General features: G+C 44.1%; 2 protein-coding genes across 2 annotated transcripts in view; both read right to left on the bottom strand.

The window, feature by feature from the left end:
* Positions 1–7,760, bottom strand: part of LOC146359857 (cation channel sperm-associated auxiliary subunit epsilon-like) — a 207,030-nt gene extending 199,270 nt beyond the window's left edge. Inside the window, exon 1 of the mRNA XM_084828255.1 lies at positions 7,674–7,760. Coding sequence (XP_084684381.1) covers positions 7,674–7,756 — 83 coding nt within the window. The 5' untranslated portion in view covers positions 7,757–7,760. The remainder of the gene's footprint in view (positions 1–7,673) is intronic.
* Positions 7,761–10,120: 2,360 nt separating this feature from the next.
* The window catches only part of LOC146359856 (cation channel sperm-associated auxiliary subunit epsilon-like), a 201,478-nt gene continuing 198,821 nt past the window's right edge, over positions 10,121–12,777 (bottom strand). The window contains exon 22 of the mRNA XM_084828250.1: positions 10,121–10,764. Coding sequence (XP_084684376.1) covers positions 10,581–10,764 — 184 coding nt within the window. The 3' untranslated portion in view covers positions 10,121–10,580. The remainder of the gene's footprint in view (positions 10,765–12,777) is intronic.

Raw genomic sequence — 12,777 nt, 5'->3', positions numbered from 1 at the left:
TGCTCCCCCCGCGAAGTTCAGGCCGGGGGGGGAGGCTTCCCGCCTTGCCCCGGCCGAAATTCAGGCCGGGGGGGAGGCTTCCCGCCTCGCCCCGGCCGAAATTCAGGCCGGGGGGGAGGCTTCCCGCCTCGCCCCGGCCGAAATTCAGGCCGGGAAGGAGGCTTCCCGCCTCGCCCGGCCGCGAAAGTTTTTTTTTTAAAAAAAACGCCCCCTGATAGGCTACGTGACGATTCACGTAGCCTATCACGGCTAGATCTGCAAAGTCAGCCAGGATAGGCTACGTCAATCGTCACGTAGCATATCACGGGTGACTTTAAAAAAAAAAAGTGTGTACAGATAATGGCGGCCCCCATAGGGAGCCGCCATTCCCGTTCCTTATTTGGTCGCTGTAGTCTACGTAAAGATTTACATAGACTACGGCGAAAATAAGGGCAACGCTATTTGCGTTGCCCTTATTTTCGCCGTAGTCTACGTAAAGATTTACGTAGACTACAGCGACCAAATAAGGAACGGGAATGGCGGCTCCCTATGGGGGCCGCCATTATCCGTACACACTTTTTTTTTTTAAAGTCACCCGTGATAGGCTACGTGACGATTGACGTAGCCTATCACGGCTAGATTTCCAAAGTCAGGGGGCATTTTTTTTTCTTTTATTGCAATGGCGGCGGCGGCAGCCGGTCGAAAGACCGGCTGCTGCTCCCGCCCCGCTCGAACACCCGCCAAACCGCCAGCCGGACCCGCTGCCAGGGGGGACATTCGGCGAAGGTAAGTCCTGTCCCAGGTGGGGTGCGGGGGGGGGGTTCGGAGGATTTCTCCCCGAAACTTGTTCGGGGGGCTGAACACGTTGGCGCTCAGCCCCCCGAAGTTTCGGGGAGAAATTCTCCACCAACCCTAGATAGGCTACGTGATGATTTACGTAGCCTATCACGGCTGACTTTGGAAATCTAGCCATGATAGGCTACGTAAATCATCATGTAGCCTATCACAGGGTCTTTTTTTTTTTCTTTTTGTTTCGCGGCCGGGGAGACGGGGCGCTTCTCCCCCGCCTGAATTTCGGCCGGGCGAGGTGGGGAGCCTCCGCCCCCGGCCTGAATTTCGGCCGGGCGAGGCGGGACGCCTCCCCCCCCTCGCCTGAACTTCGGGGGGAGAAGCGAATCGCCTCCCCCTCACCGCAAAGCCAAGCTGCGAAAAGGTAAGTGACTTTCGTACATCCCTACTAATGCCCAGAGTATGGGAAACAAACAGAACAAACTTGAACTCTTAATACAGGAGGGAAATTATGACTTGATAGGTGTAACTGAGTCTTGCTGGGATGACTCCCATGACTGGAATACAGCAATTGAAGGATATAACTTGTTCAAAAAGAACAGGAGGAACAGAAAGGGAGGTGAGGTTGCACTGTATGTTAAAAATACATATCTCTGCACAGAAATACAGGAGGATGAGCTTGGTAGCCCCATCGTAAGCATCTGGGTTAAAATAAATAGAGCAAAGAATAAAAGGAACATGGTGGTTGGAGTCTACTACTGGCCACCCCATCAAGTAGAAGACGAGGATGGAACTTTTGAAAAGCAAATAGCCAATGTTTGAAGGGAGCATGATATAGTAGTCATGGGGGACTTCCATTTCCCCGATATTTGTTTGGAGAACATGGTGATGCAAAACATGGCCCCTCCAGGAAATTCCTGACTTGTGTGGTGGATAACTTCCTCCTACAGAAAGTAGAGGAAGGAACTAGAGGATTGGCTATCCTTGACTTGATCCTAACTAGGGATGTCAGAGAATTCTGCCACGGATCTCGTTGAGGCCAAATGCCAGTGCATTCGGCCCCCCGAAATCTATGGCGGAACGGCCTGCCACCCCCCTGCCCCCCGCGGATCCCCCCCGGGACGAGACTTACCTGGGGAGGATGTTCTGGGCGGTGGCGGCAGCTCCAGTGGCTGGTCTTCTGACCGGCTGCCGCCGCCGCCATTTGCAGTCTGGTCATTTGGGTTTTTTTTTTTTACAGAGACATGATAGGCTACATAAAGACTTACATAGCCTATCACATCCCAGTTAAAACAAAAACAAAAATGCGTACCACCATTTGCGTTCCTTATTTTTTGCTGTCTTCAAATCTCCAGGGCCAGATGAACTGCATCCTAGAGTAATAAAGAAACTGGCAGAAGAACTCTCAGAACCACTGTCTATTTTCTTTGAGACATCATGGACGATGGGTGAAGGGCCAGATGACTGGAAGAGGGCTAATGTTGTCCCTATCTTCAAAAAGGGTAAAAAGGAGGAACCTGGGAACTACAGACCAGTCAGTCTGACATCAATCCCTGGTAAAATTCTGGAGCAGTTTATAAAGCAATCACTCTGTAAGCACCTTGAAAACAATGCAGTGATTACTCGAAGCCAACATGGATTTGTCAAGAACAAATCCTGCCAAATGAATCTAATCTCATTTTTTGATCTAGTAACCTCCCTTGTGGACTGTGGGAATGCTGTGGACATAATATACCTCGACTTCAGCAAAGCCTTCAACAAAGTGCCCCATGATATCCTGATGAGCAAACTAGCTAGAAGTGGGCTAGATGAAACAACCATCAGGTAGATCCACAGTTGGCTACAAAATCAGACTCAAAGAGTGCTTATCAATGGGATCTTCTCAAACTGGGGAGAGGTAACAAGCAGGAAACCGCAGGGTTCAGTCCTGGGCCCAGTGCTCTTCAACATTTTTATTAGTGACTTGGAGGAGGAGGTGCAGGGAATGCTGATCAGTTTTGAAGATGACACAAAATTGGATAGCTAATACCTCGGAGGACAGAAACAAAATTCAAAGTGATCTTAATAGACTGGAACGCTGGGCAGAAAATAACAATGAAATTTAATAGGGATAAATGCCAAGTTCTTCACCTAGGAAAAAGAGACCAAAATGCACAGTTACAAATGGGAGATACGTGGCTCAACAGTACTACAAGCGAGAAGGATCTTGGAATTGTTGTAGATCACAAGCTGAATATGAGCCAACAATGTGATGTGGCCGCAAAAAAGGCAAATGCTATTTGGGGCTGCATTAATAGAAGCATAGCTTCCAAATCCCGGGAAGTACTAGTTCCCTTCTACTCAGCACTGGTTAGGCCTTATCTGGAGTACTGTGTCCAGTTCTGCGCACCGCACTTTAAGAAGGATGCAGACAAGCTGGAGAGGGTTCAGAGGAGGGCAACAAAGATGATCAGGGGACTGGAAACAAAGCCCTATGAGGAGAGACTGAAAGAACTGGGCATGTTTAGCCCTGAGAAGACTGAGGGGAGATAGGATAGCGCTCTTCAAGTACTTGAAAGGTTGTCACAGAGAGGAAGGCCAGGATCTCTTCCCCATCATCCCAGAGTGCAGAACTCAAGAATCATGGGCTCAAGTTACAGGAAGCCAGATTCCGGCTGAACATCAGGAAACACTTCTTGACTGTTAGAGCAATACGACAATGGAACCAATTCCCTAGGGAGGTGGTGGGCTCTCCCATACTGGAGGCATTCAAGAAGAGGCTGGACAGCCATCTGTCAGGGATGCTCTGACCTGGATTCCTGCACTGAGCAGGGGGTTGGACTCAGTGGTCTTATAGGCCCCTTCCAACCCTACTATTCTATGATTCTATGATTCCCATTGGCATCTCGTTGGCCATTGTGGGAAACAGGATGCTGGACTAGATAGACCTTTGGTCTGATCCAGCAGCGCTCATCTTATATTTTGAAGCTGGAGATTCTGGGAACTGAACTTGGGACCTTCTGCATACAAACCATGTGCTCTAGCACTGAGCTACTGGCCTTAGCCACTGGGGATAAATAGCAAGAGAAGTATTTTTATCAGGAAACTGGTGCAAAGCCCTGATCAGGATAAGGTGCAAGTTGGTGCTCAGTTGCATTAAGCATAATCTTCAGAAGACTAGAATACAAAGCGGCCCTTGACTTCTTAATCCTTTTCTCTCCCGCAATTTTTCTGCTATAGACCTACCTTCCAAAGTGCTTTTTGTCCTGTGGTGGAAATTATCTTTTTCCCCACAGACAGTAAACATGCCCTGGGGGGAGGTGATTTTGATCAGAAAAACAGCCAGAAGGGAAAGAGCTAAAAATCCCTTACCCTTGTACTCTTTTACTGCAGATTGCATCCTCTATTGCTTTTTTTTTGTTGTAAAACAGAACATGAGAGGAAAACTGTTAGTCCAAGAGTGCATGTCAAAATGCTTATGTCATAAGGTACAAAGGTTTGACTATCTAGACATCTTACAAAGGTTGTGGTATCTCCAAAATTATCAGTCAACTAATGGGGCATTTAAGGGGAGAGCCCACCAAACCACTTTTCAGGGGCAATGATGTCATAAGGTACATGGATGAAACAACCAGTACCTGTTGGAGAATAGTATATATAATTCCAGAGTGTTCAATCTGACTGGCTTTGTTAGGTGTAACCCCCTTTCTGACTCCTCCAAAAAGGGGGCCATTGATTATGTTTATAAGATATATGGCTAAAACTGGTACCATTTGGTAGAGTTCACCTTCCTAAATCTTAAAATATCCAATCTGACTGCTTTATGTGGGGCCCGTCCCAAATGAGACATTTAATATGATCTGAATCATAACAATTTCTACTGTACTAAGTAAGGAATTGATATTACAGCTCCAGAAATGTATTGGCACTTCTGTTTGAGGGACTTACTGTGGGAAGGTGCCTGCATAATCACCAGCAGCCACCAGACAGGGAGCCATGAAATCCCTTAACAGCAAGATTGCTAGGGAGTGATGTCATTAATAGGTGTGAGCTGCGGGCACACAACACTGTTTTGGCATGATTTTGTTCATGTTGTAACAAATGGACATATGAAGCCATTAAAAATTTCCAATTGGTTTTGAAAAGAAAAGTATTACTGGCAATAGGAAGATCCGTGATATTCTTAAATATCCTGGGCACAGTGTCAGCTGCTGAAAAAAATTAGGATTGAATTAACATTTGCATCCCTTGATGAGCAGTGTGGGCTATCCCAGAAGGAATGAAATCATTAGCACAGTTAATAACAGGAGTTGCCTGGGATGGATATGATGTTTATGTCAACACGATTGATGGAAAGGGGGTTCTCCATGACACAGATGATGTCTGTTTTCAAAATGTTGTATAGGAACCCAGAGAAGAAACTGTTGACACTTTACCAAAACCCTCAATAGCAAAAAGAGGACCTTTCACAGCTTTTGGTTTGGATCTGGAACCATACAGGAATAGACCAAAGGTGTTTCCAGACAGAGGGCTCCTAGTACTACCATACGAGCTGTTCTATCTTTTTTCCATAATGGATTTATTGTGGAAAGAAAAAAGATAGAAAAAGTGATGAGAAAATACAGGAGGGTTACAAATGTAAGATGGCAACATTTGAACCCCTGTAAAAGTCCATGAATGATGCAGGATGATTCACAATAAACACCTTGTCTGGAAGCAGCACAAAACTATTAAAGAGTAAATTTGTACCACTTGATGGCAAAAGATCCAGATAATTATAAAGATTTCATTGTGTTTGACACTATGTGGATGTTACTGGCATTTAAGACAGAGAGCTCCTATGTGGACAGGTTGGAAATCCAAAGTTTAGGTGGATAAAGTTCCCCAACAGAAAACCAGGTATTTCCCACAAATCAACCAGTACCCAACATTGCTGCAGGTTGTGGAAGAAAGAATTAAAAGATACCACAAAATAGCTGAGAAGTGCCAGCAGGCACATTGTGACATATGATTTGGCAATTACAAAACTTGCAATTAAAATAAAAGCAGATGAAAATCCTAAGTTTGACAAGTTGTTCCTATTCTTTGGTGGATTTCACATCTGCCTGTCATATATCAAAACTGGACAGGAGGACACTTACTCCATCAATAAAAGTCCCCAAATGAGACAGAAGGGACAACATTAGCTGCTCTGACCAGCAGTATGCAATTTCTAGAGTAGAAATTAGATGACCTTCTGATTTCATTAGAGCACTACAAAATGGTAAATTCAAAGAGGTTCTAGTGCTGTTATTAGTGAAAGGATGAAACTCTGAGGATTATGTAATGCTTGCTCTCAAGGTATTGCATGGAACCCTTAAAGGAATTAGTTAGGTTTTCCATACTGTAGATTATATTATACAATGCAGTGAAGAGAGTTCCTTCAAATGTACCGATGGAGAGTCAGATTCCTAACTGATTTACCACCTTGCAATGTCATGTACCTCACCAAGTGACATTGTCTTACACCACAATGACATAGGTAGGTTGATCATTTTTCTGAGAAACGTTTCACTCTTAAATGATGAAGAAAATGTTTGAATGGAAACAGGCAAGGAATAATTTGAGGTTCACAGCTGTGAGAAAACTAGCAGAGACATTGGGATCATCAATATGAAAATCTCTAAGTGGATTGCATTGCTTCACTGGATGAGCCTATATGGCAACCTTTTCAAGAAAGGGGAATATTCTAGAAAGAAAGGAGAAAGCACAAGCCACTTTTTCTTCATTAGGGCTTTGGGTCTGGAGTACAAGGGGTAATAGGGAGTTTATGTTGGGCTTTTCTGGGGGTTGCATGTTAATGGTTTCAGTGCTCTTATAACTGAAATATGAAAATATTCTTATAGCAAAAATAATACTATACTTTGACTTTATTGCTAAAATAGTTCATAATTTCAGAAACAATGTACATAGTTCTAAGCAAGTATATTGGAAATTGTTATGTCTTGGATCATATTAAATGATCTGATTTAGGATTGGCCCCCACATAAAGCAGTTAGATAAAGGAAAGGTGATCTCTACCAAATGCTACCAATTTCAGCCATATATCTTATAACAGAATTAACATCCCCCTTTTTGGATGGATAAGGAATGGGTTCAGTCAGATTGGACAGACTAGAATCATATACACTATTCCCCAACAAAGGTTGCTTGTTTCATCTGTGTACTGTATGACATAATTATTGGCCCCCAAAAGAGGCTACCCCCTAAATGCCCCAACAGTTGCCCATAAGACTGGCAGTTTTGGAGATGCCACCACTTTTGTAAGACATCCAGACAGTCAAACCTTTTGTACATTATGATGTGTACATACACGGGCTTTTGGACTACGACTGACTCAGTACTGCAAATAATTTTCTCTTAGGAAATATTTCTCATGGAGCTCATCTCAGTGCTTACTCAGAAGTACGTTTCACTGGGTTCAAGTGGTCTTCTAGCCCTGTTCTGAAACTGGTAACACCAAAACAACATGGAAAGGGATTATGCTGAGACTCCATAGTAAGCTTTAGAATTGTCATTGCACTTTACAATCCTCCATGAATGTTTGTGTAGACGTTCTAGGGAGTAGTGGGGCTTACTTTCATTTAAGTATCATAGAATTAGAGCCTCCTAGTCAGAATGCAAAAGCAGACCACAGTTTCAATCTGAAAACCCATAGCTGTTTTAATTTTAGAGTCTAAAATTTAGACCAGTGTAACGGGCTTTGGGAGGAGGCCAGCTATGGCAGTGCTTTACCTCATCTATGACTTTCACTCGTCATGAGGGTTCAAGCTGTAGTCACCACGAGGGCCGCCCATTACCCGCGGGCAAGACACTCCCCCTTTGTCCGTCTCTGACACCCCCTCCCCAACCTTCTTAGCCCCCGGTGTCATCCTTCGCTCCCGCACCTCCACACTGCCCAGCATCCTCTCAGCCACAGGCAAAGCAACAGGAGCTGGGCCCTCACAACCGGGGACAAAAGGCGCGCCATCGCTATGGCCCAGGAACCCGCCCAAACCGATAGTAGCAACCGACGCCGTTTCTCGCGCGCCCCCTATCGGCCTAGGGCAACGCCCAAGCTACGCAGCTGGAGAGTGTGCTGCCCCCTCCCACGGTGAGGCCAACAGTAACTACACCTCCCAGGGTGACGTGCGGCCATCTCCCGGAGACCCTGCGAAGTTAGCCGCAATGCACCCCGGGAAACGTAGTTCTTTCTATATATGGGCGTGAAATCTCCCTTTTCATTTTATGCAGATGAAGGGGCGGGTCTTTTGACCCTAATGGCAGGGGAGAATCAGATAGACGTCGTCGGCATTTGAAAACTAGGTGGCAGAGTAGTTGTTTCTTTTCTTTGGTATGTTCTCCGGCAGCAACAGGGGGAATCTTCGTTTGTGAAAGCCATCCTTTTCTGTCGTCACCTATCCCTGCGACAAGATGACTGTGGACCAGGTGCAATATGGTGATGAAGGTAAAGTATCTCCCAAGTGTCTTTGAAATCGTATTTTCTGCCCCGGGAAAAGGCATATGTGTACTTTCTAAAGAAAGGTGTGGGGATGAGGGGAGCTACTTTCTTGCAAACGTTCGGCCATGTAAGTTAGCGATATAATTCTTAGCCGGTTTTAATGCCTGTAAAGGATTTTTGTTCCATTTTCTGTAGACCTGAGATTGCAAAACTATGTTTGAACGAATATTGCCAGGAAAGTGCATAACGTTTATTTGAAAGGCTTAAAAAATTCGAACAATACTCAACGCTTTTCTAAATAGCTGCTCCTGTGCGGATACTTTCCAGAGATTAATAAAATACTATGGGTGTGATTGCCCATACTTGTTTAATGTCGTGTAGATTAAATAAATTTTATGTTTGTAGTTGTATCCTTTTCATTTTATTATTGGTAGTATCCGTTGTGGTAAAGGCAGTAGATGAAATTCTTTTCTCATAAGTTTCTCTCCATTATAGTGTGAACATGATTTCCTCCTATCTTGGAAATCTGTCTAATACTGTACTACACCTTAAGCTATTTGTATTCCCTTTCTCATTCCAAGGTGCAAGTATGAGTTGCCTAATGCCTACAGAAAAAAGGACAATGGGGTAAGGGTGCTTCCAGATGAGATTTTCATTCTGCAGTCACCCTGCCTCATTCACAAAATTATACATATGCATCAGTGTCCAGGTGATGTCTTACAGTTTTATCTCTCCTGTATTTTCTCTCTGGTTCTTTCACCCTTCTTTTCTTTATGCAAAAAAAATGTTGAGGAAAAGGTGGAAAAGCTGCACAATGTCTTTTGCTTGGTAGTGCTAGGAGCCATCCATCAAGAAATACCCCAGCGCTTGGAGACTGCACCTCCTCATTCCCAGCAAAATCACTAAGAAGAGGATTTAAAGCCAAACTAGACGTAATGATAATTTGTGTGGATGCAATTAACTTGTCTAGCATTTCCATCTTAAACAGCAGCTGCAGGAGGTCCTGAAAAGGATTGCAAAAGATGCCAGGTTCAGTTCCTGGCATCTCCAGGTATCGCTGAGAAAGGCTCGTATCTGTAACCCTGGAGAGTTGTTGTGTGTCAGTGTAGACAATACTAAGCTAGAAAGACCAACTGTTAGGCTCTGTATAAGGCAGCCTTCTAAGGTCCTTAATCCTTTTCCTCTATACCACAGTCCTAGTGAAAATACATATCTTGCCCCAACGGAAAAGCTTCCATTGGCCCTATGCCATGGTTCATATCTTTTCTCTTTGAGCTCCCAGTCCCATTCATCTGGTGCACACTACTTGGTCCCTCTCGCTTAGCTCCTCCTGTGAGTGTTTAAACAAGCTAGGGACTCTCCTTCCATGGTTTTGTTTTGTGTGACTTCCGAACCCCGATCTCTTTTTCTTAAAAAGAGCATGTCATAAGCCATGACTTATGACTCTGGCTTGTTAGGAAAGGAACAAGTCAAAGATCCTAGTTCAGACTTCATGCTAAACAAAATGGAGAGCTTGTTGAACTGCTTCTCCTGGCAGGAGGAGCCAAATGGGGAGTAATCAAGCAGCATGTACTAGCACGTTTGCTCATTTCTCAGCAAGATGGCTTATTAGGATATCTGAACATGAGTTTAAATATATAGCATAATTTATTTTAGCCACATTACAACTTGGATTGTATGTAAATTCCATGTGCTCTGTATTCAATTGAGGCTTGTAATGTGGCCTTTCAGAGGGTTTGATTCATTCTGTTATCTTAATTATTTCAGGAGATATTACATTTAATAGAGAAGTGTGTGGAAAAACAAAAGTGGTGCCATAAAAAGGGTGTGTGGGAGCTTCCAGGGTGGTGATGAATTCGGTTTTGTGATAGACCATATCTTCCTGAGCATTTTGGTATAAGAAATTCTTTTATTGCAATTTTTAAATGCTAAACAATATATTTCCCGGACTATTCTTGTTTGCCATATATAAGGGTATAGATACACACATACACAGTAAACTTGTCGTAACACCCAAGACTACCACTTATCTACCACCAACATTACTAATACCATGAATGGAGTCAGGGATTCACTTCTTGGTACCCAAAAGTCACTAGTAGTGTCACATGAAGTCCATGTGGCTTAGTCCTGGAAATCCATGTCTTATTCTAATATTACTATTACAAGATTCTCAGGGGGTAGGGCAAGCAATGGACCAGCTTGAGAGTGAGACTTAGAGAAACGTTAAAAACTAACTAAAGGAAATGTAGAAAACTGCTTGTTAAAAGCATACTTGTCTTAATCTTACTTTAAAACATATAGTATTCTTACAGTTTACATACAATATAATAAATAGAGACTGGTAAATAAATTACTCCTCCTTTTTTTCCTCTGAAGAAGCTGTTGCATGAAGATGTGGATGAAGTGACAGCAGTGGGTCCACAAAACTGAGCGACCGAAATATTTTTACATACCTAAAGTAGCTGAAGATGAGTACTCCCAAAAAGAGAGTAACTATCAAGATAGACCAACCAGCAATCTTAAACATGTTTGGCCTAAAATGCAAACAAAATGGAACATAATTTAAGTGTTTTTCTCATTTATTCCAATGAGCAGCTTGATCCTCAAAATGATTTATTGTTGCAAATTCTCTCTAATGAATGGAATGTAAACCTTAGGTCTAGCACTTTAGCTTATTATACTGGTATACTATTTTTGCAACACCTACACAGAGACATGGGGTTCTTCAGCAGGCTATCACCCCTGCATCCTAACAGCTCTGCCATGGTACTTGCCTGGCATGCAATACTCCACCCTTCTGGGAGGGGAAGACAGGTATTGCCCAAATGAGCCAAATCAGCTTTGCCCAGTGTGGCTGGCCCATCCCATATGTCAACCACAAGGGATGGGGGGGTATTAGCATCTCAAACCTTTTTCCCCATGGGAAGAGGAAGTACACAGATGGCACAGAGCTGTCTAAAAGTATGCTGTTGCGACTGTCCCCACAAAGAGCTGTGGCAACTGCAGTCCCTCTATGGAAGATGGAGCAGTGAGCTCCATCACAGAGCAGCAAATATACTTCACCAAGCCCTTTGCCAAAATTGCAGCAACCACAGGGGGTGGGGGGAGACAGCTGGGCAATCCGCTCTCCACAATACTCCATAGCCTGGGGCCAAGGAGAAGAAACCCCAGTGATGGAACCAGGGATGGTCTCTTTCCTGCATGAGTTCTCCTATTGAACCCCGCACCAGCAATGCATATCTCTTACCTCTCCTAGAAAACTTCAGAGGCTGCATTCTGCTGGTGAGACAAGACAAAGGTCTCTACCACCTGCCTGCCTGCCAGATGGGACCCAAAAGTAGCTTCTACATGACCCTACGAGAGATGTATTTTAGCTTCAACCTGTCGTCTGAGCAGAGTTGTAGGTGTCCTGGAATATACACGCTCAGCTACAAGGGTCAAGTTTTGTTGTTGATAAACCCCACCCAGAACTCTTGTAGCAAATCTTAGAAAGGGGGTGTTTGTCCTGAATCACAGCTAACAAAAATTACAATAGATTATCTTAGTACGGTCATGAAGCAAACAGCAATACCACCTACATGGAAGTCAGTGGCAAGACTGCAGTGTTTTGAACAACCAGGCTCAATGCTTATCTCTCTATTATTACTATTATATGCTGCCTTACAAACTGTATAAGGTACACAAATAAAAACATGGCGTATCAGAAAATGTGTTGTTGCATTCTTTTAAAAGGAAAATTCTGTGCTCAAAATGGTGAGTGCTGGTATCAGTATTGGCATCAACCTTAAGTGTACCCCCATCTCCTGATCACAGGTCTTAGAGAGACAAGGATTTTGCTGTAAATGTTATTCTTGCATTATTAATGCTAAAGTTTGCCAAGGATCTTACAGAGTCATAGAATAGTAGGGTTGGAAGGGGCCTACAAGGCCATCGAGTCCAACCCCCTGCTCAATGCAGGAATCCAAGTCAGAGCATCCCTGACAGATGGCTGTCCAGCCTCTTCTTGAATGCCTCCAGTATGGGAGAGCCCACTACCTCCCTAGGGAATTGGTTCCATTGTTGTATTGCTCTAACAGTCAGGAAGTGTTTCCTGATGTTCAGCCGGAATCTGGCTTCCTGTAACTTGAGCCCATGATTCCATGTCCTGCACTCTGGCATGATCGAGAAGAGATCCTGGCCTTCCTCTCTGTGACAACCTTTCAAGTACTTGAAGAGCGCTATAATATCTCCCCTCAGTCTTCTCAAGGCTAAACATGCCCACTTCTTTCAGTCTGTCCTCATAGGGCTTTGTTTCCAGTCCCCTGATCATCTTTGTTGCCCTCCCCTGAACCTTCTCCAGTTTGTCTTCATCCTTCTTAAAATGTGGTGCCCAGAACTGGACACAGTACTCCAGATGAGGCCTAACCAGTGCTGAGTAGAGGGGAACTAGTACTTCCTGGATTTGGAAGCTATGCTTCTATTAATGCAGCCCCAAATAGCATTGGCCTTTTTTGCATCCACATCACATTGTTGGCTCATATTCAGCCTGTGATCGACAACAATTCCAA

This window comes from Heloderma suspectum, chromosome 1 (assembly GCF_057233095.1).
Source record: "Heloderma suspectum isolate Gila_16-S chromosome 1, 16-S_ref, whole genome shotgun sequence".
Classification (NCBI taxonomy): Eukaryota; Metazoa; Chordata; class Lepidosauria; order Squamata; family Helodermatidae; genus Heloderma; species Heloderma suspectum.
This window is presented reverse-complemented; position numbering and strand designations above follow the sequence as displayed.